Source organism: Callorhinchus milii, unplaced genomic scaffold (genome assembly GCF_018977255.1).
Source record: "Callorhinchus milii isolate IMCB2004 unplaced genomic scaffold, IMCB_Cmil_1.0 Scaffold5, whole genome shotgun sequence".
Classification (NCBI taxonomy): Eukaryota; Metazoa; Chordata; class Chondrichthyes; order Chimaeriformes; family Callorhinchidae; genus Callorhinchus; species Callorhinchus milii.
Window position 1 is genome coordinate 25,529,261 of NW_024704746.1, and position 27,837 is coordinate 25,557,097.

Here is a 27,837-nt window from a genome sequence, read left to right on the forward strand (position 1 = left end):
TAAAAATGCAAAAAATAATAATAATGTGGTCACTCAATTCACGGCTGTTTGTGGGGCGCTGCTATGTGCAAATGGCTGCGGTGTTTCACCCACAAAATATACATTCACTACACTTTACAGTATATCCTGTGAAGCGCTTTGAGACGTCTCAAAGGCATGATAAGGCCCTGCAACAAATGCAAGGACTATTATTATTATTGTTATTATTCAGCTGAAACGCCACCTTGATGGCCCTGATCGACAGAAGATTCTGTGTAAAATCAATTCGGCAGCTTAACTCTGCTGGAAAGCAAGTAACCATGGAAACTATACTCCGCAGAGCAGCACAACACCATATCGGCTTCCGGTGGGTAATAAATCACTCCCTCAGGCACTGGCAGTAATTGAAGTAAAAGTTGTGTTTCCCACTTGCCAGTGGAGCTGTGCTAATTAATCAATTAACATCAATTAAAAATATAACCGGTTATTAATTCATTAACAGCCAGTGACGGAGGTGCTCACACAACGTACATCTCACATTGCTGACGTGTTAACAGAAGGACATGCTGACATGTACGTTTAGTCTTTAGAAACATAGGAACAGGAGGAGGCCATTCAGCCCCTTGAGCCTGTTCCGCCATTCTATAAGATCACAGCTGATCTGTATCTCAACTCCAATTACCTGCCCTTGCCCCATATCCCTTAATACCCTGACCTAACAAACATCTATCTGGAGTATAAAACTGCCTCTTAATAATAATAATGTGGTCACTCAATCCCTGACTGTTTGTGGGACGCTGCTGTGTGTAATTGGCTGCCGCGTTTCACCCACAAAATATCCTGTCATTTCACCATACAGTATATTCTGTAAAGTGCTTTGAGACGTCTCCAGGATATGATGAGGTACCATATCAAATGCAAGGATTATTATTATTATATTATTAAGGTTTAAGAAGATTTCTAATAACGTGAAGTCAGCCGTCTGTAGTCTGTGTAAATAACACAAATATATTGGACTGGAGATAGACTTCAGTGTTGTTATTAACAGAAAAATAAGTGTGATTTTAAAAGCAAGATCAAATAGCACTTTCACTTTAGTGCTGATTAGATACAAGCAGCTGTCGGGACCTGAAAGGATCAGGGAAATAGTAAAAAGATCACAAGAAATAAAAAGCCTGGAGATAGAAAAATACAGAGCAGGAGAAACACAGTGAGAGACCCAGGAGATGGCAAATTAGGTTGTCAGGAGATCAGATGACGAGGGGAAAACAGTCAGATCAAGGAATACTGTGATAATTGCGAAATTAACAGAAGAGAAAATAAAGAGAATTTAAAAAAGAGACAAAATAATAAAAATAGTAATAATCCTTGCATTTGATGTAGCACCTTAAAATGTCTGATCGCCCACTGGAATAAAGTGATGCCTCATTTAAAGCTGGTTCTGAACAGCCTATAAAGCAGGCTGGCACGTTAGTGAGGTGAGTGGAATTGATTACAGAGCATGTTGCCTACCATGAACATCAATGGTGATAAGAGCTCCCAGAGTGATCCTGGCCATTTTAGTCAGCTTTCCTCTCACTAGAGTCACAGTGTCCTCAATTTGTTTATTGCTGTTCTGCAGGAAGTCTGGCAGCCCGTCCTTCTGGGTGAAAGCCTGCAAGCAAAACAACAATAATAATATAATAATAATAATCCTCGCATTTGATATAGCTCCTTAATACATCTTCAAGACGTCTCAAACCGCTTCACAGGATTTACTGTAAAGTGTAGTGACTGTATATTTTGTGGATGAAATGCGACAGCCAATTGCGCACAGCAGCGTCCCACAAACAGTCGTGGATTGAAGTGACCAAATTATGATTATTATTATTTTTTTTAATAAAAGGATTATTACCCCCCAGAAAGGGATCCACCAATCGACTAACAACCTGGTTCCTACTTACTGTTGGGTAAACCAAGCCATGTGGAGTAAGGAAACTTGCCTAACTAACTCGTTTATGTGATGTTACCTGGGACTCTCTATAAGTGCAGCACATCCTTCACACAAAAAGTAACAAAATAAAACGTGTAAGTTGACTCCTACAGTCAATTATCCCTTTTTACACCTTTCTTGGAAACCCTTTTTGAATCTTTATTTCCAACAGAAGATTATCTTTTATGTACAGTACATGGTCCCTGAGCCGGGCAGCCAGGAGCTATTAGTTGTTGCAATTCCTCACAATATTAATGGTGACAGAATCCTACCAGACAGAATGAGTTTAGCTGTTTGACAAAGGTACATTGTGAAAGTTCTGTATAATAAATGAACTGAACAAACAGTAATGCATAGAGCGCAAACTCTACATCACATTATACTGTACACGTATAAAACCACCTTGTTCTTCCCAATGGCTAAATGTCTGACAGCTGGGGGTAACTGTATAAATGTGCTATCCCTGTTATATTTATTAGTTTGAGCAAAGAAGTTACATTAGCATGATTGTTTTTGCCAGAATGTTGGTGAGTATAGATCTGGAACACACAGCCTGAAAGGCTGGAGGGAGCAGATTCGATAATAGCTTTCAAAAGGGAATTGGAGAGGGACTTGAAAATGAAAACTGTGCAGGGTTATGGGGTAAGAGAGGGGGAGTGGGGGATAGTTGGGGTAAGAGAGGGGGAGTGGGGACTGGTTGGGGTAAGAGTGGGGGAGTGGGGGATAGTTGGGGTGAGAGTGGGGGAGTGGGGATAGTTGGGGTAAGAGTGGGGGAATGGGGACTGGTTGGGGTAAGAGTGGGGGAGTGGGGACTGGTTGGGGTAAGAGTGGGGGAGTGGGACCAGTTGGTAGCTCTTTCAAAGAACAGGCACAGGCTCGATGGGCTGAATGGCCTCCTTCTGTGCTGTAAGATTCTATGTTTCTGTAGTTTTCAAATACACCCAGAATCAAACCCGGTGCCCACAGGGTGACGGCTCCATCCTCTGTGTTAGGTTCCAAGATCAACAGTGAAGTGAAGATTGAAAACATCTCAAGTACCTTTCAGCTTCACAACGAGCATCACAGATCAAATATTAATGCGAGGCATTCAGTGAGATTCCCTGTGCATGGTTCAAAATAGGTCTGTGTCTGTCTGCGTGCATGTGTCTGTGTCTGTGCGTGTGTCTATATGTGCGTGTGTGTGTCTGTCTGTCTGTGTGAGTATGCATGTGTGTCTGTGTATGTATGTGTGAGTGTGCCTGTGTGTGTGCCTGTGTGTGTGTATGTGTGCAGTGAGGAGGTGAGGAATCCAATCACATGGAATCACCAACAGTCCTCTCCGCAAATCAAACACACACTGAGGTTAAATGTCTGGATCAACTGTGAGTTTGAATTTAATCACCAGAAACTCTCACCATTCCCAATCCTTGGCATACAATAATAACAATAATAACAAAGATAATAATAATAATCATAATTTGGTCACTTCAATCCACGACTGTTTGTGGGCGCTGCCGTGCACAATTGGTTGCCACGTTTCCCCCACAAAATACACTACACTTTACAGTATATTCTATGAAGCGCTTTGAGACGTCTCAATGACGTGATAAAGCACTGTATCAAGAATTATTATTATTAATTATTATAAAAATCCTTGCGCGACAAGAGAAAGCGCATTGCTTTTAAAAGTGTTTGATGTTAGATTTGACTTTAGTTCCTGTCTTGATGCTTTACTAGTTTTATGAAATCATTATTGCTGAAAAGGCTTTAAAAAGATAAACTTTCCAGCCTTAATCTCCATTAGTGAGCACTTTGTATTAAGTAGAACTGTTGCAGTTGCTGCAGTCATTTGATGCTAAGTGACTAATCTATCTTTCAATACAGTTATCTCACTCTTTATGAGACACACTCCATTTCCCCAGTGAAACTGTGTTCTCCATCACCCCAGCCCTCGCCAGCCCTCCCCAGCCCCCACTGGCTCCCTATCACACACACTAACCCCTGTACCCCATCACCCCAGCCCTCGCCCCGCCCCACTGGCTCCCTATCACACACACTAACCCCTGTACCCCATCACCCCAGCCCTCCCCAGCCCCCACTGGCTCCCTATCACACACACTAACCCCTGTACCCCATCACCCCAGCCCTCGCCCCGCCCACTGGCTCCCTATCACACACACTAACCCTGTACCCCATCACCCCAGCCCTCCCAGCCCCCACTGGCTCCCTATCACACACACTAAACCCTGTACCCCATCACCCCAGCCCTCCCCAGCCCCCACTGGCTCCCTATCACACACACTAACCCTGTACCCCATCACCCCAGCCCTCCCCAGCCCCCACTGGCTCCCTATCACACACACTAACCCTGTACCCCATCACCCCAGCCCTCCCCAGCCCCCACTGGCTCCCTATCACACACACTAACCCCTGTACCCCATCACCCCAGCCCTCCCCAGCCCCCACTGGCTCCCTATCACACACACTAAACCCTGTACCCCATCACCCCAGCCCTCCCCAGCCCCCACTGGCTCCCTATCACACACTAACCCTGTACCCCATCACCCCAGCCCTCCCCAGCCCCCACTGGCTCCCTATCACACACACTAACCCTGTACCCCATCACCCCAGCCCTCCTCAGCCCCCACTGGCTCCCTATCACACACACTAAACCCTGTACCCCATCACCCCAGCCCTCCCCAGCCCCACTGGCTCCCTATCACACACACTAACCCTGTACCCCATCACCCCAGCCCTCCTCAGCCCCCACTGGCTCCCTATCACACACACTAAACCCTGTACCCCATCACCCCAGCCCTCCCCAGCCCCACTGGCTCCCTATCACACACACTAACCCCTGTACCCCATCACCCCAGCCCTCCCCAGCCCCCACTGGCTCCCTATCACACACACTAACCCCTGTACCCCATCACCCCAGCCCTCGCCCGGCCCCACTGGCTCCCTATCACACACACTAAACCCTGTACCCCATCACCCCAGCCCTCCCCAGCCCCCACTGGCTCCCTATCACACACTAAACCCTGTACCCCATCACCCCAGCTCTCCCCAGCCCCCACTGGCTCCCTATCACACACTAAACCCTGTACCCCATCACCCCAGCTCTCCCCAGCCCCCACTGGCTCCCTATCACACACACTAAACCCTGTACCCCATCACCCCAGCCCTCCCCAGCCCCCACTGGCTCCCTATCACACACACTAACCCCTGTACCCCATCACCCCAGCCCCCACTGGCTCCCTATCACACACACTAAACCCTGTACCCCATCACCCCAGCTCTCCCCAGCCCCCACTGGCTCCCTATCACACACACTAAACCCTGTACCCCATCACCCCAGCCCTCCCCAGCCCTCACTGGCTCCCTATCAACAAACGGATCGATTTAAAGATTCTCAAACTCATTTTCAAATCCCTTCACATCCTGGCACCTCCCAACTCTCCCATCTGCTTAACTCCCCAACCCACCACCCACTGCCTCTGCTCAACTGGCTCTGGGCTCCTGCTTGTCCCTCGTGCTTCTGCTCCACCATTGGTGGCCGCACTCTTAGCCACTACGCCCCAAATGTCTGGAACTCTCGCCCTCCCTCCCTCCCTCTCTCCCTCCACCTCGCCGCCTCCTTTCCCCATCTTCAGGTCGTGCCTGAAGACCTTCCTCCTCGGCCGTGGCTACGGTCACCTCGCCCCCGGCTTGGTGTCGTGCCCCGCCACTGTCCTGAGCTCTGGGGCACTGCCCTGTGTGAGGGGGCCGTGTCGCTGTGAGTTGATGTTGTTGTAGCTAATTACACACCTGGGACACTGCGGCTGTCCAATACACAATGCTAGAAGCCAAGACGATCTGCCCAGGCCAACTCAGCACCCACTGCTCTCGCGCTGTCTCAGGATAAGCAATAATTGCTTGTAACATCACTTCCTCTAAAGATCTTTTCATCTCTGTTTCTACCTAGAAATGAAAGAAATAGTAGGATTAGATTCCGCTGTATTGCTATGAACCTCCACTTATTCATTCAATTCAACGACAAGACTATTAGCTATGGAATGAGAGAGAAAAAGAAAATGAATACACAAACAAACATAAATACATCCTTAATGCTGTTAGCCACATTCCTATTTTCAAGAGATTACCACTATCCTTTTCAATATAATGGAATGCAAAACAGTATTTTGGTAACATTCACATGGCTATTCTTTAACAAGTACATTTAAAATTAGTTTAAAATAATCTTTGCATTTGCTATAGTGCCTTATCATGTCTTCGAGACGTCTCAAATCTCTTCACAGAATATACTGTAAAGTGTAGTAACTGTATATTTTGAGGGGAAAACACGACAGCCAATTGCGTACAGCAGCGTCCCACAAACAGTCGTGGATTGAGTGACTGAATTATTATCATTATCATTTTAAATTTATTTATTCCCTACCTGAAGGGATTATTACCCCTGGAAAAGCGATCCACTAATTGACTAACAACCAGGTTCCTACTTACTGCTGACAAACAGAGGTGTGTGGAGTAAGGAAACTTGCCTAAGATTTTGTCCTGCCCAGGAATCCACCCCAGGTCCTCTCGATTGCGAGGCGAGTGCTCTAACCACTGAGCTACAGGACTCCAAAGTAGATCTTTAATTTACAAATGCAATTGTTCCCAATCGACATTCAGTTGGATAAATTGTAGTTCATCCAAATTGTAATGAAAGGATTGAACGTGAATCTTATGAGAAGGTTAGAGCCCGGCAGGAGGTGTCAGGCCTATTGTCCTGGTGCTCGCTCTCTCACTCCCTCTCACACTGGAGCTATCTGTGATGATCCATCTCCTCGGCTCTCCCCCCATACCCTTTAATGCTGCTGTATCTTTCTTCCTGTTTAGTATTTATCCAATTCCACTTTAAATGCTGACCTCATCACTGGCACAGTTCCTAGAGTGCATGTTTTACTCTCCTATTTAGATTTACAATGTTTATTGTATACATGTGACACATTTTAATTTATTTTGTAAAAGGTTGAATAAATGAGAATTATCTTTTGTGCTGAAATTTACATAAACCATATTTTCTGGTTGGGCGGGTGTCTGAAAAAACACTTGCCATTGAGAGCGCTGTCTGGCCAGCTTTCTACTGCTTGTCCAGCGAGAACCACCCTCCCCATTAGGGCTTTGGCTGCGGGGTTACCAGGAGCTGAGGGGGAGGATTCCCGGCCCCCAGTGAATGGTCGACCCTTCCAGGTCCTGCTGATGAGCCGGGCCGGGCTGTGCTGCCATCAGCAGTGAGTGCCCTGGGATATTTATTTTAGGAGATAACATTGTAGGATACAGTACATAGGGAGTTTGGGATATATAATAATAATAATAATAATAATCCTTGCATTTGATATAGCGCTTTTCACGTCGGGAGGACATCCCAAAGTGCTTCACAGAATATACTGTAAAGTGAATTGACTGTATATTTGTGGGCGAACGCGGCAGCCAATTGCGCACAGCAATGTCCCACAAACAGTCGTAGATTGAAAATGACCAATTTATTATTGTTTTTTGTTTTGGAGGATTATTATTAGGCTCTGTGTGGAGTAAGGAAACTTGCCCGAGGTTTCGCCCTCTGCCTGGAATTGAATTCAGGTCTCTCGCTTGCAAAGCGAGTGCTCCAACCACTGAGCTACAGGACATCCATATATGCATGGGACCACCAGGAGGGTGGAAGGTGAACTAGATGGACCTTGTTTTTTTCCATCTTGGATTGCTTATGTTCTTATACTGTGGACCTGCCTGGCTCAGGAACACAGACTAGAGACTGGCACAGAGGGCTGGCCCAATTCTGACATTCCCTTGCTAGGCAGGTCACCTGGGAGCCAGGAAACCTTGCTTACCCCCTCCCCCCAAAACACAAACTATCGTGAACTTTAAAGACGGTGGAAAGAAGGTGAAGAAAATGAATGGTTAAAAATGTGAAAATGTTGAATATTCTGGGGCACAGTTTAATGGAGTGCCTCTTGGGATTTTTAGAGACAAGAACTTGTGAGACCGGTGTTTCGTGAGGCTGTTTTGGGAACTAATGTTACAAAATTATTATTCCTTTTTCCTATCCCCCACCGCCCCACAGGAAATATCCCCACCTGTTCAAGTGGGTATTAATTTTGAGTGTAGTGGCTTTACAATGTATTGGCATCAACACTGCATTCCAAACAGCCATTGCCGAGTGCTTTGTGATTCCCTTCAGGCCAAACAAATGCCACATTTACATGAACGATAAAGAGTGAGCCTTTCTGAAGCCTCATTGCTTGTTTGCTAAACACACTAAAAAGCGTTATTAATCATTAGCTGAGATAAGTAAGCACTGACTGGCTGACAACTAGTTGGGGCCTTTATTATAGGCAACAACATGACTCAAAGCTAATGGACAGCTCGGCTCAGAGTAAAACAAAGCATTTGTGAGGATAAAGATGGTTAATGGTGCCAGAGGTGATGTTTAACAATCATCTCACAGCGGCCTGGACAGCAGCCCTGACACAGCTTGTGTAGAATAACCTAAACCTTAGTCAAGTTTCCTTACTCCACAACAACAACAACAAGATTCCATTTATTGAGCGCCTTTCAGGTCGGGAGGACGTCCCAAGGCGCTGGACAGTTGGGTCAGGACCCGAGCATTGGGGGGGAAATGGTCAGGGTGAGGGGAGGGAGGGGGTGAGGAGGGGGTAGAGAGTCGAGAGGGGAGCTGAAGGCTGAAGGTCAAAGAGAAAGGTCTTGAGACCGGCCTTGAAGGAGGAAAGGGAGGAGGCGGCGAAGGCACTGGGGGATGGAGTTCCAGAGCCTCGGGGCTGAGAGGCTGAAGGCCTGGCCATCGATAGTAGGGCGGTTGGGGCGGGGGATGTGGAGCAGACCGGAGCCAGAGGAACGGAGGGTACGGGCGGGTAGGTAGGGGGATAGTAGGTTGAAGAGGTAGGAGGGAGCAAAGCCGTGAATGGCCTTGTAGGTGAGGATCTTGAATTCGATCCTCTGGGGGATGGGGAGCCAGTGGAGGCGAGCGAGGGTGGGAGTGATGTGGTCACTGGTGCGGGACAGTACACGAGCTGCAGAGTTCTGAATGACCGGCAGTGTGGAGGGAGGGCCGGGAAGGCCGAGAGGAGAGAGTTCCCATAGTCCAGCCTTGAGGTAATGAAGGCGTGGACCAGAGTTTCAGCCGTGTGAGGGGTGAGGTAGTGCCGTAGTCTGGCGATGTTCCGGAGGTGATGGAAGGCGGTGCCAGTTGTGGAGCGGATATGAGGGAGAAAGGACAGCTCAGGGTCGAACAGAACCCCGAGGTTCCTGATGGCTTTGAGAGGTGGAGAGTGCGGAGCTGATGCTGTCAGCGCCTGAGGTGCGGAGGCGCTGACGTGAGCCAATCAGGAGGGCCTCAGTTTGGCGCACGTTGAGCTGGAGAAAGTTATCTCTCGTCCAGGACTCGATGTCGGACAGACAGCTGTCAGGACATCGGTGGTCGTGGAGTTGAGGAAAGGTAGAGTTGGGTGTCATCCGCATACATGTGGAAGTTAACCCCATGTCTGCGAATGATGTCACCACAGGGGGAGCATATAGAGGGTGAAGAGGAGGGGACCGAGGACAGAGCCCTGAGGGACACCGCACGAGACAGTGCGGGGGGTGGAGGAAAAGCCATTTGAGGAGACAAAGTGAAGACGGTGGGAGAGGTACAACCTAAACCACTCAAGGACAGGGCCTTGAAGGTTTAGGTGGGAGGACAAGCGGTGGAGGAGGATAGCGTACTCCACACACGCACCTCTGTTTATCAGCAGTAAGTAGGAACCCGGTTGTTAGTCAACTGGTGGATCGCTTTCCGGGGGTAATAATCCAATAAAAATAAAATAATAATTTGGTCACTCAATCCACGACTATTTATTGGATGCTGCTGTGTGCAATTGGCTGCCACATTTCGCCCACAAAATACACAGTCAATTCACGTTGCAGTGTATGCTGTGAAGCACTTTGAGATGTCTCGAAGACTTGATAAGGCACTGTGTCAGATGCAAGGATTATTATTATTATTATATACAATGCCATCCTGTTGATGGGAATATTGATTTGGTTTTGTTTAATGTCCAAATACATTGAAAAACACTAATTGGAACAAATCCAGTTTCCCAAGTAATTGATTTTAGATTAACGTCTCATTCCCTGAAATGTAGTGGTTTTGTGCTTATTTATTTGTTGGACAATCACAAAATCAATATTAATTAAACCCCAAGTCTGACATGTGTAATAAACTATTATAAACTGGGAGAATTTTGGATAGTTTAAAAAATGTGTTTTCCATTGTTTTGATTAAGGTGCAATATTATTTTTACAGAAAGATTAAAAAAAATGCTTTGCGGTTTTCCAAGACAATATCTGTCTATAATCATCATTATGTTTTAGAGTTCAGACTGTGATGATACATCGTGGAGTCCTGTAGCTCAGTGGTTAGAGCACTCGCTTCACAAGGAGAGACCTGGGTTCAATTCCCCACAGGGCGAAACCTTAGGCCAATTGACTAACAACTGGGTTACTAGTTACTAGGTTAACAGAGGCGTGTGGAGTAAGGAAACTACCCGCCCTGCCCGGGAATCGAACCCAGGTCCTCTCTCTAACCACTGAGCTCATAATTTTCCTCAAACTCTCACCCACAAAATACATATTAACCAACAGTATCTTAGTACGAGCACTCTGAGACATTCTTTCCCTGTAATTAAAATGTAAATACTGTGCACCTGCAAACACTATTCCCCTCGATTCACTTCTCATTTGTATGTTGAGCAGGTTCAGGGAGAGAAGCAATTGTCTCACTGAACCACTTTTGACATGATGTAAGACTTCCAGCAGATTCCAATCCAACCGCAGGACTTATTAAAACGGGGTCTTGCCAGAGAAAGGCAATTAAACTTTATTCATGAAGTTTATGCTAAAATTTTATGCTATTCTAAAAAAAGAACAATATTAGTTTTATATAGAAAAAGACTGGGGAATCACTGAGGGAATGAAATTATTATATTGTTCTTGCTGTGAATAGATAATCATAATATTTGCATTTGATATCACTTCTTCAAGATGTCTCAAAGGGCTGCACAGGTTATACTGTAAAGTGTATATTTTGTGGGCGAAATGCGGCAGCCAATTGTGCCCAGCAGTGTCCCACAAACAGTCGTGGATTGAGTGACCAAATTATTTTATTTTTTTAGAAGTGATTATTACCACCAGGAAGAGATTTGCCAGTCGACTAATAACCGGGTTCCTATTTACTGCTCGGTAAACAGAGGCGTGTGGAGTAAGGAAACTTGCCGAAGTTTCACCCTGCCTGGCAATTGAACCTGGGTCCTCTCTTTTGTGAGTAACCATTACACACAGGACTCCTAATAAAGAGAACACAAGAAAGCGTGGAAAAAGGCAAGGCTGTTTAACCCTACTTCTACCACAGACCAAACACAAACGCTACGTATTGTGTAGTCCATACTGTTGATAAAGGTAATTTACCATATAGCAAGTCCCCGATTCCTAACGTGCCAGAACATTCCTGTTCCCACCCTGTCTAACCCTGGCTTGCTTCCCTCCAGCCATAATAGTACTGTACAGCCACCAGGACAGAGTGTTTGTTCATCTCATTCCACAGCTATGTTTATAACCTCCTGCCCCAAATCAGTGACCATCAGCTGTGTTTCCCAGACAGACACCATGACAGCTAGTTGGTGAGCTTTGCACCACAGACTATTGACAATGAGAATTAGTGGCTATGTGGCAGATGACACCCAAATCTACCTTTCTATTTCTAGTCTTGATTCCCTGCCCACCCGTCAGACATCAATTCCTGGATGAGTCACAAGTTGCTTCTGCAAATTGTGAAGAAAATGGAAGCCATCCTCCTCAGCTCCAGGTCATCAGCCGATCATCACTGGGGCAGGCAGTCATCCCACTCAGCTCCTGTTAACCCTGCAGCCAAAGCCCTAAAGGGTAGGGTGGTCCTCGCTGGACAAGCAGCAGGAAAGCTTGGCCAGATAGTGATATCAATGGCAAGCTATGTGGGTTTAGCTGGTTAGACTCCAGCAGTTACCCCAACGCACACTCTGGACTCCCCCCAAGCCTTGGCTTTTGCCAACCTGCGCCTAATACTCTCCTGAATTAGGTAAACAGGATGCGGGGAGAAAGAGAGAGTGCATTCCATTCCGACAATCTAACTCTGGGATTTCCAAGTGTAGGTAGGAGGCATGAAAATCTCAGTTGGGTTTGGAGACTCTTAAGCACAGTGATGGGTTTCCGTGTGTGTCAGACACCCGGCTGGTCACGGTGACGGGTTTCCGTGTGTGTCAGACACCCGGCTGGTCACGGTGATGGGTTTCCATGTGCGACATACACCCGGCTGGTCACGGTGACAGGTTTCCGTGTGTGACAGACACCTGGCTGGTCACGGTGAAGGGTTTTAGTGTGTGTCAGACACCCGGCTGGTCACGGTGATGGGTTTCCTTGTGTGTCAGACACCCGGCCGGTCACGGTGACAGATTTCCGTGTGCGTCAGACACCCGGCTGGTCACGGTGATGGGTTTCCATGTGTGACAGACACCCGGCTGGTCACGGTGATGGGTTTCCGTGTGTGTCAGACACCCGGCTGGTCACGGTGAAGGGTTTTAGTGTGTGTCAGACACCCGGCTGGTCACAGTGACGGGTTTCTGTGTGTGTCAGACACCCGGCTGGTCACGGTGACGGGTTTCCGTGTGTGTCAGACACCCGGCTGGTCACGGTGACGGGTTTCCGTGTGTGTCAGACACCCGGCTGGTCACGGTGATGGGTTTCCGTGTGTGTCAGACACCCAGCTGGTCACGGTGATGGGTTTCCGTGTGTGTCAGACACCCGGCTGGTCAGGGTGATGGGTTTCCGTGTGTGTCAGACACCCGGCTGGTCACGGTGACGGGTTTCCGTGTGTGTCAGACACCCGGCTGGTCACGGTGACGGGTTTCCGTGTGTGTCAGACACCCGGCTGGTCACGGTGACGGGTTTCCGTGTGTGTCAGACACCCGGCTGGTCACGGTGACGGGTTTCCGTGTGTGTCAGACACCCGGCCGGTCACGGTGATGGGTTTCCGTGTGTGTCAGACACCCGGCTGGGCAAAAACAACAAATCAAAACAATTAGCTCCTGTCTCCCCTCTTCACTTTCCCTATGTTCACATCGAATACATTATCAAACATCTCATTTTCACCCCATAATATTGTACTTCCCTTCAGCTCAGCCACTAAATCTCCATGTCATCAACTAATTACAAAGCATGAAATCCTGCCTTCCATAAACCCATATAATGTATTGCCTTGAATGCTCATGATTTATTTCTGTACCTACAGACTCTCTATTCTCTCCTTACAACAAATGTTATGCTCATCAGCCTGCAATCTGCAGCACTTGTAAACACCCACTTTTGTTGTATTCCAACAACAACAACAACAACAAGATTCCATTTATAAAGCGCCTTTCACGTCAGGAGGACGTCCCAAGGCGCTGCACAGTTGGGTCATGACCCGAGCATTGGGGGGAAATGGTCAGGGTGAGGGGAGGGAAGCGAGGGAGCGAAGAGGGGGGAAATGGTCAGGGTGAGGGGAGGGAAGCGAGGAGGGGGGAAATGGTCAGGGTGAGGGGAGGGAAGGGAGGGAGCGAGGAGGGGGGAAATGGTCAGAGTGAGGGGAGGGAAGGGAGGGCGCGAGGAGGGGGGAAATGGTCAGAGTGAGGGGAGGGAAGGGAGGGAGCGAGGAGGGGGAAGAGAGTCGAGAGGGGAGCTGAAGGCTCGGTCAAAGAGAATTCCACTTGATTAGTCTGGTCCTGTCAGATCTGGTGCCACAATATAATGTAATAAAATAATAATGATATAGCACCTTATCACATCTTCGAGACATCTCAAAGCCCTTCACAGAATATACTGTAAAGTGTAGTGACTGTGTATTTTATGAACGAAATGCGGCAGCCAATTGCGCCCAGCAGCGTCTCACAAACAGTCGCGGATTGAGTGACCAAATTATTATTATTATTACTATTTTTTTGTGTGGAGCGATTATTACCCCCGGAAAGTGATCCACGAATCGACTAACAATCAGGTTTCTGTTTCCTGCTGGTAAACAGAGGCGTGTGGAGTAGGGAAACTTACCTAAGGTTTTGCCCTGACTGGGAATCGAACCCGGGTCCTCTGGCTTGCGAGGTGAAAGCTGTAACTACTGAGCTACAGGACTCCACAACTCCACACTGTTTAACAGCCAGCTCTAGTGTTAGACTGAGCTCATTTTGGCACTTGATTTTTGTGCTCAGCCATAAAAGGTAATTTATCTGGTTAATAATACAGGTAATTAATCATATTTATTGTACATTATTGAATCCTGTATTATACCAAAACACAAAAGAAAGTCTACTAAATCATAAGAAATGGCAATATGATTTAATTAGTTCATGGTCCCCTATTCAAACATAAAATTCATCAGAATCATTTATAGACCATTGAGAACAGGCTAGTATTGGTCATTCAGATGTTCATGCTGCCCTGATCCACCGCAGCAGGTTCTGTGAATGCAAGTTTCAGTGTGGATTAATGTTTTGGTGCTTGGCTCAGTAGATTTCATCCTTTCACAATTTCACAAGCAAACCATCCCAGGACAGAACACAAGGCTGACATTTTCTGCCGTCCCTATTCCTGATGATTTTGACTTCATAATTCAGTTCTGAAGCTGTATGATAATCAGTCCGGACACTTTCAAAAGCATCAGAACCATTACTTCTCAACAACCACCAAAGCCACTTGAATTAGACAAAATTGTACTTTTGGGAGCAAAAGGCAAAGAGCTTTACAAGATGATTACAACACAATAAACGGTGATGGTTAATTACACCCAGGGAATGATTGAAGATACATCATTATCCTGTCGCTTACTGGTTAGTGCACTTGCCTCGCAAGCGAGAGGTCCCAGGTTCGATTCCCAGGCAAAGGTGAAACACACTGTGTGCAACTGGATGCTTCACCCACAAAATATACAGTCACTTACTTTACAGTTTACCCTGTGAAGCACTTTGACATGTCTCGAAGATCTGATAAGGGGCTACATCGTATGCAAGTATTATTATTATTATTATTGAGTTACACAATCCAAATCAAATTCAATCATAAATTCTATTCTGTTATGGTTTAATATTTTCTTGGTTTTATTTGCTTTTGGAATTTCTAATGATATGAATATTATGCCTGCCAAAATATTTGCTCAAGAAAATAATATATAAGAACACTTTGATTCACGGCAGGAATTCACAGGAGGAAAGAAAGGGAAGGAAGAGAATAGCTTTGTGAAAAAAAAGTTTTATTATTTGGAGACATTATTTATATCATAAAGAAGAAAATACAGTAGGTATGTAGATACAGAAGAACATCAGTGTCAGTGAGGGAGGTTTTTATACACAGGGAATCTGGGTACACAAACTACAATTGACTGTGAAACTAATATGTGTCAAAGTATAAAGAAACAAGATCCTAACTGAAGACCATCCATTGAAACAGAACAAGAGTTACTCGTCATTTACCGGTAAATTTCCAGACTAATACTATCTCAACTCACTAGCCATCATGGTAGCCACAATTTAATGCTGCTCTGCTCTGAATGTAAGATACCCTGATATTCAGTAACATTCAGACCCTATCATATTCATAGCTGTGAAAGACACTGACATATCTACATTGAAATGAACTGAGATTAAATCATTCACATTGCTCTCAATGTTTTAAAACCATCGTTATCCAGTTAGGGTGAATCACACTGAAACAGGACAGAATACATGTCAGTTAGCAGAGCTGTTATTTTTGTAGAGCTGAAATAAAACAACAACAAATTACATTTGTATAGCGTCTTTCACGTCAGGAGGATGTCCCAAGGCGCTGAAAGATGTGACTCCCAAAACGGGAGTCGAACCCGGGCCATCTGGGTGTCAGAGAATGAAATGCTCATTTAAAGAAAATATACTTTGATGAATGATGAATAATAGTAATCATCCTTGCATTTGATATAGCCCCCAATCACATCTTCAACAAGTCTTCAGTCCCACCGCTTTGTCCAGCCTTCCAGAAGCTTCTCACTGTGTATTTCATGGCTTCTCTCCCTACATGAGATCATGTCACAATCACATAGGAATAAAAAGCCATAAAGCACAGGAGCGAGTGAATCTATCTTCATCAGTTGTGACATCAATCACTTTCCCCCACGCTTTCATTTCCTCTTTGAAAGTAATGAGTAATTTCATGCCACATTACAGAAGATTTCAAACCACATACGGTGTTAATATTACAGCTGGAAAAGGAGCTCAAACCTAGCAGAAACTGAGCCACTTAATGATGTTCCAACAGTTACACAACTCACATTCGACTTTCAGGATCTCACCAGTTTTATTCTTGATAAAATGTCAATATGAATATTCTTGGACAGAACGAGGTAAAGACAAATCAAAGAATCAGCAAGAAGTTCAAAGCACGTCTCAAGATCCTCCTCTTCGACCGCGCCTTCAGTCACCCTCCTACCCCCACCTTCCTGTCCTCCACCCCTCTTGATCCCAACCCCCAGCTCGGGTCCATATCCCTGACTGTCCAGCGCCTTGGGATGTCTTCCTGACGTGAAAGACTCTGTAAATGTCCTGTGTTGTTGTAATCAAAATGTATTTTCTCCAACACTCATTCCTTCCCAGAATCTGCAGACCATCTGCTAAAGTGTCTCAGTCCTCTGTTCAGCAAACATTGAGGGGCTTTGACACCCCAAGTCTGATCACCTGGACACTGTGCATAGTTTTCTGCTAATCTTATTCATAGAGTCTTACAGCACAGAAGGAGGCCATTCAGCCCATTGTGCCTGTGCCGACTCTTTGAAGGAGCCACCAGCTACTCCAATCCCCCGCTCTTACCCCACAGCCCTGCAAATTATTCATTTTCAAGTACCTATCCAATTCCCTTTTGAAAGCTATTATCAAATGTGCTTCCAACAACCTTTCAGCCGTACATTCCAGACCGCAACAACTCTCTGAGTAAAAAAAACATCTCCATGTCTCCCCTCTGGTTCTTTTGCCAATTATCTTAAATCTGTGTCCTCTGGTTACCGACCAAACTACACGCCAGAGGAAACAGTTTCTCCTTATTAACCTTGAACGTTTACCTAATTGCTTAATCTAAAGAAATCCAAGGACCTATAGATCGAGCTGGGTGTAATTGTTATATTCTATTTTGCTTAAGCCACTGAGAGATTTGTAGAATTGATGTTCTCACAGAGTAGCAGCACAACACCTTCTCTCTGTTATATATAGCTGAGGTGCTCTCAAATGTTTGTAGCACATTCAGCAATCTGTCTCCTCCGAATGAGAGAAACTTGCCTTGGCTAGCCCACAATGCTGGCTGGCCGTGCGCTATTGTCAATGTCAATCACTAATCACTTTGCTAAAATTGCTTTTACGCTTAAAGAGGTCTGTGGGCTGTTTTAGGTGCAGCAAAGCCTTACATTGAGCTAGACAATGTGCATTTCTCTAGCAGACTTTCCACTTACCTGTCAGACCATTCATTCTCTGCTCCAAGTCCCACCATTGGATGCAAGATAAAAAGCACACGATAACCAGTGAGACACAGGCTGCAGTTAGCAATGCTCACACACAGAACTCAGGCAGTTACAGAAAAGCAAGTAGAAGGAGCAAGAGGAATGCCAGTAATAAATGGACTGAACCAGTGGTGCTATATACACAGTGTGGTCTCACACACAGTAGCACAACAACAATAATAATAATCCTTACATTTGATATCACGTCTCTGAGACGTCTCAAAGCGCTTCACAGGATATAATGTAAAGTGAATTGAATGTGTATTTTGTGGACGAAACACGGCAGCCAATTGCACACAGCAGCGTCCCACAAACAGCCGTGGATTGAGTGATCAGATTATTATTTATATTTTTATATTTATTTTTTAAGGGATTATTACCCCCGGAAAGCAATCCACCAATCAACTAACAACCTGATTCCTATTTGCTGCATATGGAGTAAGGAAGCTTGCCCAAGGTTTTGCCCTGACCGGGAATCGAACCCAGGTCTCTCGCTTGTGAGGCGAGTGCTCTAACCGCTGAGCTACAGGACTTCCACGATATTTCTATTTCAGCTCCTGATTTACCTGCTGTAGATTTTTTAAATTTCTGATTGGCAGCATGTTTTTTCTAGTTTGCTATAGTTTTTTTCACTGAGGGAAGGCAGGAGGAGGTGTTATAATGTGTTTCCGATGACTCAGCCTGGTACAAACTGCAGCAATAATCACCTCATGAAGCCATTTTTCCACCAGACCCCTGGCACTGGCTGGGATGATTCGTTGAACGAGCTCCACTTTCTCATTCTCCGCTGACTGGATGTGAGTTATCTCTTTGTCGGTGTTAAAGGTCAGTTGAGCGATCCCTTCAAAACATTTCTTGAGATGTGGCTGAACTCGAAGTGGGTCCTTTGTCTCTGACAGGATCTCCAAAAGTTCGTCGTTGGAGAGGAAGAAAAACCTGGAAACGACACACAAAATAAAGCAAAATCAAAATGAAAAACTAACACAAAGTCCAAATAATTGTTTTTAATCAGTTGATAAAATATTCTTGGTCTTTATTCCCTTGAGTTTAGCAGGTTGAGAGTGATCTGATATTAATAATAAAGGGATTCGATAGGGTAGCTACAGAAACTATTTCCTCGGGGGGAATCCAGAACAAGGGGGCAACGTTTTAACATTACAGCGAGGCCATTTAGCAGTGAAGTCAGGGGCAGTTTTTCACCCAAAGGCCAGTGGGAATCTGGAACTCTCTCTCTCCCACCCCCAAAACCCTGTGGATTATGGCTGCGGATCCATTCACATTGTCCAGTTTGAGGTGTTTGTCAGGTCCGGGGATCAAGGGATACGGGGCAAAGGCGGGTATTTGCAGTTGAGGTGCAGATCAGCCGTGAACTTATAGAATGGCGGGTCAGGCTCAAGGGGCTGAATGGCCTCCTCCTGTTTCTATGTTCCTATTTGCGCAGAATAGACAATTGTTGTTCTCGGTTACCGAGGAAAGAACAATCTCTTCTTTTCCAAGTATTCGTTGAGGCCTTTCTGAATGTCATCCAAAAGTGCTTCTGCTTCTCTCAGCTTGTCCAGCATGTGTGGCTGTGAGATAACCCTCATAGCATTGGGCTCCTTCACTGATTCCTTCATTATCAGCCTCCTGTGGTGTCAGACACAACAGCCTGAATGAGACAACTGGACCTCACAACGGGCCCCGCCAACGTTAATTGAAAATCTCCTTTGACAAAACAACAGTGTGATTTTTCTTGACTTTAAGCCTCGGCACGGTATTAATGCCGTGGTATAAAAGCCCAGCTGCTTTTCCCCCGAAATTAAAAGTTAAATGGAACGTGAAAAGCCCTGATTGTTCTCCCTGTGTGTGAGGCTGATTGTGAGCGAGGTACTGAGACTCACCAATCTCAGCTGCACTCCAGGTGCGTCCTTTGTCTCTATCATTTTTGTTCAATGTGTGTCCCCTCGCTGCCCTCCACCCCTCCTGATTCCAACCCCCAGCTCGGGTCCAAATCCCTGACTGTCCAGCGCTTTGGGACTTCCTCCCGATGTGAAAGACGCCGTGTAAATGTCATGTGTTCTTGTTTCACTGGTTACAAATTGTCAAAGAAAGTCTATGTTATTCAATTTGAGTTTTAGTTGAATTAATGCAGTTATTTTTGAGGAATCCAGTTTGCAGAACAATTAAATTGAAGCCACATAAAACATTGGACTGCAGGTAGGAAGAGAGACAAATGAAACTGAATATCTTACAGTACCATAATAATAACACTTGTGTTTAATGAATTAATATTACTATGTTACACCCATACACGCTCCCTCATAGACTGGAATACAAATAACAGAGATTATTGTCTTTCTTTCCCTCCCCAAATCAATCCAAACTTGGTGTCTATTTACTATAAAAAGAAAGCTTTACCAGTTCCTGTCAACCACCTCGAACATCTTCCCCTCCACTGGGATCTGGTTGCGAATGTCCTCAGACCCGAATATCGGCTCCAGGTACAGCCAGGCCATCTGTACCCTCAGCCAGGATTCCAGGATGTTGTGTGTCAGCCACTGTGGGAAGAAGTAATAATAATAATCCTCACATTTGATATAGCGCCTTATCACATCTTTGAGGCATCTCAAAGCGCTTCACAGGATACATTGAAAAAGTTCAGTGACTGTATATTTTGTGGGCAAAATGCAGCAGTCAATTGTGCACAGCAGCGTCCCACAAACAGACATGGATTAAGTGACCACATTTTTTAAAGAGATTATTACCCCCAGAAAGCGATCCGCCACTCAACTAACAACCAGGTTCCTACTGACTGCTGGTAAACAAAGGCGTGGATGTGTGTGTGTGGAGTAAGGAAACTCGCCCCACATTTCGTCCTACCCGGGAATCAAACCCAGGTCTCTCGCTTGTGAGGCGAGGGCTCTAACCACTGAGCTACAGGATTCCACAAATACTGTATAATGAGGGCCATCAAGTCTTTTGGTACAAATTAGATAGATAAGACTAGATAGATAGATAGATAGATAGATAGATAGATAGATAGATAGATAGATAGATAGATAGATAGATAGATAGATAGATAGATAGATAGATAGATAGATAGATAGATAGATAGATAGATAGATAGATAGATAGATAGATAGATAGATAGATAGATAGATAGATAGATAATAGATAGATAGATAGATAGATAGATAGATAGATAGATAGATAGATAGATAGATAGATAGATAGATAGATAGATGATAGATAGATAGATAGATAGATAGATAGATAGATAGATAGATAGATAGATAGATAGATAGATAGATAGATAGATAGATAGATAGATAGATAGATAGATAGATAGATAGATAGATAGATAGATAGATAGATAGATAGATAGATAGATAGATAGATAGATAGATAGATAGATAGATAGATAGATAGATAGATAGATAGATATAGATAGATAGATAGATAGATAGATAGAAGATAGATAGATAGATAGATAGAGATAGATAGATAGATAGATAGATAGATAGATAGATAGATAGATAGATAGATAGATAGATAGATAGATAGATAGATAGATAGATAGATAGATAGATAGATATAGATAGATAGATAGATAGATAGATAGATAGATAGATAGATAGATAGATAGATAGATAGATAGATAGATAGATAGATAGATAGATAGATAGATAGATAGATAGATAGATAGATAGATAGATAGATAGATAGATAGATAGATAGATAGATAGATAGATAGATAGATAGATAGATAGATAGATAGATAGATAGATAGATAGATAGATAGATAGATAGATAGATAGATAGATAGATAGATAGATAGATAGATAGATAGATAGATAGATAGATAGATAGATAGATAGATAGATAGATAGATAGATAGATAGATAGATAGATAGATAGATAGATAGATAGATAGATAGATAGATAGATAGATAGATAGATAGATAGATAGATAGATAGATAGATAGATAGATAGATAGATAGATAGATAGATAGATAGATAGATAGATAGATAGATAGATAGATAGATAGATAGATAGATAGATAGATAGATAAGTTGTGAAGGCTCCTTAGGCAGTTCACAAGCTGGTTTGTAGTGAAACATTCTGGGAAAGGAACTCCTTCGCACAACCAACAACCAGCATTGTTCCCTGTGTTCCAGCTCAGGGATCAGAGTGAAGTGTGAGCCAAGTGGCTTCTCAGTGGGTCTCACTTGGCTGACTCCCTGCCTTGCTGAGCGACTGACTGTGTCAATGTAGTTCAGCCTCTCGGGATATAAAACTAAAGCAGCTTTGATTTAACAGTTTGTGTTTCATTGCCCCCCCCACCCCCACTTTCTCCCCACAACACCGGCTGACTGAAGCATTAGCACTCAACTTTGAAGAAGTTTGCATTGAATGAAACTTTCCAAAGCATGAACTGCGAGAGATAGCAAAATAAAACCATTGACTAAGCCGTGGGATGGAACCAAAATCTCGACACTTAATTAAATTCAGCCGGAGCCTCCTCTCCAAAACCAACATACCAGCTTGGCCTCCCAGGCTGAGATTTCTTTCTCGAAGGGTTCAATAAACGGAGAACCTTTCATGGTGTTAGTTTTCACAATGTGATCTTCAAGTAAAACCTAAACGAGAAATAGATTAGAGGCGTGGATTCCAGCTGTGACTGAAAAGCACAGGTGATCTTGCACTGGTTAATGATTGAAACATATTTTTCCTCATACATACTGCACCTGAATATCATCAAGCGCTGTGAGCACACTGATGCCAGTGTCCTTGTAAAGGACGAATGTAAAGTTCACACGTTGCCAGTCTCTCTCCATCTTGCCCAGGGCCTTTTCCAGTGCGTACTGTTTGCTGGCTTGGGAGCTAATTTGGCTTAATTCCTCCAAGTGCTTCTCAAGGCCCAACTGCAGGACTTCCATGAGTGACGTGCTTTCCTGGGGAGTGATGTTGAATCCCACCTAGAAACCAGACAAAAAAACTCCTTCATAATAAATAAATATATTATCATTTTAAATATCCAGCCGCCGTTTTCACAGAAATTCTTTTCTGCGGCTACAGGATAGATTTGGTACAAAGCAGTGATTTAATGTACAAAGAAAAGATCACAAGATCATGTTGTTTGTTGTATTTTTTTGAAAGCGTATTACAGCGGTACTTTTAGATTGTTTGAAACATTAAAGTAAGATTTGCTAACATGTCTCTATTGTTTTTTTGTAACCCAGAGAGTCTAGTGTTTTCTATTACAGGAAAGAAAATAATAATGATAATAATAATCCTTCCATTTGATAGAGCCCCTTATCTCATCTTCGAGACGTCTCAAAGTTCTTCACAGGATCCACTGGAAAGTGAATTGACTGTGTGTTTTGTGGGTGCAACTGATTGCGTACAGCAGCGTTCCACAAACAGTCATGGATTGAGTGACCACATTTTTTAAAAGAAATCATTACCACCCGGAAAGTGATCTGCCAATCAAATAACAACCGGGTTCCTACTGACTGCTGGTAAATAGGTGTGTGTATGTGGAGTAAGGAAACTTGCCCATCATTTTGCCCTTCCCGGGAATCACACCCAGATCTCTTGCTTGTGAGGTGAGGGCTCTAATCACTGAGCACTCTCGCTCACTCTCCCCAATCTTGTTACCAGTTACAAGGTGCAAGAGGGTCAGCAATAAGAAAAAGTTGACATTCTAATCATGACCTGTTTAAATGTGGAAAGCCTGTGCTGTTGAAAGGATTATGACTGATGTTCCTCCGCCATTCCGTGGTGTCATGTTACTAACTGACGATCACAGGCATGAAAAGCTCCTCAGTTCATTCTCAATACCCCCCATTGTTCACTTTCTTACCCACCAGATTCTCAATGACTTGGCTGAATTCTGCACTGGGAACAGTTGAAACCGTACACGTTATGAAGCAGTCAGTGTGTCTGTCTCTGGTTATGACAGCACTCATCCCTTGCTCCCTTTCTGATTTTTAATAACTTGCATGTATATAATGTTTCACCCACAAAACCACAACGACTTGCATTTACACAGCGTAGCTTCCCAGAGCGCTTGACAATGGCGGAGTCTGACGCCGAGCCAGAGGGAGAGGGGAGTTGAAGGTGGGGAGGGAGGGCCAGCGGCGGCACAAAATACAGTTTGGAAAGCAGCCAAAATATTGACAGCCATGATAACTTAATTGTTGCTGATGAGCTAATTGCTGAATTATATCCAGAGTTCAATTCGGGTGGATGTGCCCTTTTCTCTCACAAAATATACAGTCAATTCACTTGACAGTATATTCTGTGAAGTGCTTTGAGACGCCTCAAAGACGTGATAATATGAAATGCAAGGATTATTGTCAGTATTATTATTAAGATGACTTTCAAGCATTCAACAGGTGGAATGTTCCTTTGGGTTCAATCACTGCAGCACATGGTGTGATTTGAAAGAGTTGCTGGAAACTTTACAAAGCATTTCATACTCAGGCACAGAAATCTGATGGCTCTCATGATGGGACTGACCCAACCAGGCAGGTGGGGAGGGTAGGGTTAGGAGAGTGAGAGAGTGAGGGGGTGGGGAGGGTGAGTTTGGAGGGTGGGGAGGGTGGAGTTAGGAGAGTGGGAGAGTGGGAGGGTGGGGTTGGAGGGTGGGGAGTGGGGTTGGAGGGTGGGAGAGTGGGAGGGTGGGGTTGGAGGGTGGGAGAGTGGGAGGGTGGGGTTGGAGGGTGGGAGAGTGGGAAGGTGGAGGGTTGGGGTTGGAGAGTGGGAGGGTGGGGACGGTGGGGTTGGAAAGTGGGAGGGTGGGGAGGGTGGGGTTGGAAAGTGGGAGGGTGGGGAGGGTGGGGTTGGAGAGTGGGAGGGTGGGGTTGGAGGGTGGGAGGGTGGGGTTGGAGAGTGGGAGGGTGGGGTTGGAGAGTGGGAGGGTGGGGTTGGAGGGTGGGAGGGTGGGGTTGGAGGGTGGGAGAGTGAGAGGGTGGGGTTGGAGGGTGGGAGAGTGAGAGGGTGGAGTTGGAGGGTGGGAGAGTGGGAGGGTGGGGAGGGTGGGGTTGGAGAGTGGGAGGGTGGGGTTGGAGGGTGGGAGAGTGGGAGGGTGGGGTTGGAGAGTGGGAGGGTGGGGTTGGAGGGTTGGAGAGTGGGAGGGTGGGGTTGGAGGGTGGGAGAGTGGGAGGGTGGGGTTGGAGGGTGGGAGGGTGGGGGGTGGGGTTGGAGGGTGGGAGAGTGGGGTTGGAGAGTTGGAGGGTGGGAGAGTGGGAGGGTGGGGTTGGAGGGTGGGAGAGTGGGGTTGGAGAGTTGGAGGGTGGGAGAGTGGGAGGGTGGGGTTGGAGGGTACTGTATGGAGGATCTGACTTTTTTCTCGCAGAAGCAATGAAAGTCAAGCAGAACGTTTCTGCACAGTGTGTTTAAGGCCACAGAGTAGAATGAGCACGAGGATAAATCAGAATGACTGGTTCCCAGGTGATTGTCTGCCTGTCTTTCTGTCTGTCTGTCTATCACAGTTATGTGGGGAAGAGCAGGAGCAGAGATACAGTGCTTTGTGAGCTGAACATTTGGGCAGTAACGTTAACAGTGAAGGGAATTGCACAGAGATGAGTGGGGAGACATCCCGAGGAAGATAACACAGCAGGTTCCCAATGAGGATTAGGCCCACGAGGGCTGAAGATTTTAATTAAAAACTGATGGAAGGTGCCAACATGTTGTGGAGCCTGAAGATTTTTATTCTGATATGTCTGACTATGTGTATTAAATCTGCTCAGATTAACAGAATGAGCCTGAAAGTACGGACAGTGTAGATATATATATAAACTGGGTCAGGAGGTTCCACTTGCTGACTTGCTTGGAGTAAAGTATTTTCAAGCCTCAGTAATCTGAGAAGCAAATCACTCAGGGAATAGCGAGGTGGAGCAGAGGGGAATAGGAGCGGTGGAACAGAAACAGTAGCACAGACTGGTGAGACCAACATCTCTCTGTGTAGCTCTCACCACCTCGGTCAGTAACCATGTGAGGAGTAGGTGGGGAGAATATGGGGAGAAGATTAAGGAGTAGGTGGGGAGAAGGTCTCGCTGAAGCTTCACTGTACACTCAGGCAAGGGAGGGAGACCTCAATTGAAAATGTTTGATGTGGACCACAATTATGTGCAAAATATTTCATTCCCTTTGATCTGCACAAACTTCCCCCCCACCACCCCCCACACGTACTTCTTGAAAGCAAAAGATGAAAGAGAAGTGGATTCATTCCCTCCTCCTGACCCCTCACCCCCCACCCCCATCTCCATTGGGTCTCTGACTTGGCAAACTATACATTCTAGTTATGGTAAAGGCGATTTCTGCACGTTAATAGTTGACTGAAAAGATAAGGGAATGGAAATGTTAATGAGGTGGTTCCCAGTTTGGAGCTCTCTCTATCATGTGGTGCTGTTTATTTTTGCCCATTTTTTTCTCTATCACAGTTATGTATTTACTGCTGGCCACACAGCGTGAGGACATACACAGTTCAGTGAATGGTTAATTTGGTATGAAATGAACCTTACATAAAAAATGAACCAGTACGTAATTGGATCAGGATAATATGCAGCTTGAAGCTGGACAGCAAAGTCCTCTCTTGCTGAGGTGCGGAGATTTGATGACTTCTCCTTAACACTTCTCCAATGTGGGCTTTTCCTTACCAGAAATGAATAGACTTATAATAAATAATTAATTAATCCTTGCATTTTGATATAGAGCTTTTCACGTCGGGAGGATGTCCCAAAGCGCTTCACAGAACACACTGTAAAGTGAATTGACTGTATATTTGTGGGCGAACGCGGCAGCCAATTGCGCACAGCAATGTCCCACAAACAGTCGTAGATTGAAAATGACCAATTTATTATTGTTTTTGGTTTTGGAGGATTATTATTAGGCTCTGTGTGGAGTAAGGAAACTTGCCCAAGGTTTGGCCCTCTGCCTGGAATTGAACTCAGGTCTCTCACTTGCAAAGCGAGTGCTCTAACCACTGAGCTACAAGACTCCACTATAATAATAATAACAACAATAATACTTACATTTGATATAGCGCTTTATCGGGTCTTCAAGACATTTCAAAGGCTTCACAGAATATACTGTAAAGTGAATTGACTGTGTATTTTGTGGGCAAAACACAATTGCGCACAGAGCGTACCCACAAACAGTCGTGGATTGAGTGTCCAAATTATTATTATTTTTTTGAAGGGACTATTACCCCCGGAAAAGCAATCCACCAATCGACTAATAACCGGGTTCCTACTGACTGCTGGTAAACAGAGGCGTGTGTATGTGTGGAGTAAGGAAACTTGCCTAACATTTCATCCTGACCTGTCCCACCCGGGAATCAAACCCAGGTCCTCTCACTTGCTGGGTGAGTGCTCTAACCACTGAGCTACAGGAATCCAGGAGTTATCACACTATTTGGGCAACATTTCATTATTTCAGATAGAATTAGCGTAGAATACCTTTTGGCTCATCTGGCTCCAGTGCCGGGGTTTAACCCCGGGGGTGCACAGGGCATTGATGAGCGGCAAGTTGATTTTGAACTTCTCCAGTTTAGTTTTGATTGTGGCGGCCACTCTCAGGGGCCCGAGCAAGTCCGGGTGATTGAAAACCTTCGTAAGTTTGTAACTCGTCTTCCATATATTCTGCACCTGATGAGAAAACGTTACAGCAGAAATGGATGTGTCTTTATGATTAGATGCCGGGGATTAACTGATCAATTTTACCCTTGACTGACTGCAGTTTTCAGCGCTTATAATAAGTGGAATATTAACCAGAATTGATTCCACTCTCACACAAGCCATTATCCATCCAGATGCCATTTCAGATTTTGTCTTCCCGAGAACTCGACTCTCGCGCACAGTTTGAGACCTGATGTTATCTGAAACGTTTTCGATTAAAATTGAAAGTGGGTGGCAGTTTAGTAATAATAACCTTGGCATTTGATACAGTGCCTTATAAGATCTTTGAGACGTCCCAAAGCGCTTCACAGGATACGCTGTAAAGTGAATTGACTGTATACTTTGTATGTGAAACGCAGCAGCCAATTGCGCGACGCAGCGTCCCACACACAGCCGTGGATTGAATGACCAAATTATTATTTTTTGAAGGGATTATTTTCACCCCTTGAAAAGTGATCCGTCAATCGACTAACAAGCAGGTTCCTACTGATGCTAGGTGAACGGAGACGTGTGGAGTAAGGAAACTTGTGAGCAAGTGTTCTAACCACTACACTACACTACAAGACTCCTTAAGTGTGTATTGTACATGGAAGCAATATATTTTTCCATGATAGAATCAGTCAAGGC

General features: G+C 45.0%; 1 protein-coding gene and 1 non-coding gene across 2 annotated transcripts in view; both read right to left on the minus strand.

Moving 5' to 3' along the window:
- The window catches only part of LOC103188906 (dynein axonemal heavy chain 3-like), a 135,357-nt gene that overhangs the window by 51,685 nt on the left and 55,835 nt on the right, over positions 1-27,837 (minus strand). Inside the window, exons 20-27 of the mRNA XM_042335009.1 lie at positions 26,992-27,180; positions 22,273-22,503; positions 22,066-22,164; positions 19,941-20,080; positions 19,011-19,169; positions 18,251-18,479; positions 5,738-5,890; positions 1,492-1,633 (exon numbers count right to left, since the gene is read on the minus strand). Of these exons, the coding sequence (XP_042190943.1) occupies positions 1,492-1,633; positions 5,738-5,890; positions 18,251-18,479; positions 19,011-19,169; positions 19,941-20,080; positions 22,066-22,164; positions 22,273-22,503; positions 26,992-27,180 (1,342 nt within the window). The remainder of the gene's footprint in view (positions 1-1,491; positions 1,634-5,737; positions 5,891-18,250; positions 18,480-19,010; positions 19,170-19,940; positions 20,081-22,065; positions 22,165-22,272; positions 22,504-26,991; positions 27,181-27,837) is intronic.
- On the minus strand, positions 26,856-26,928 carry trnaa-agc. The gene has a single exon. It is a non-coding gene; the product is annotated as a tRNA-Ala (tRNA).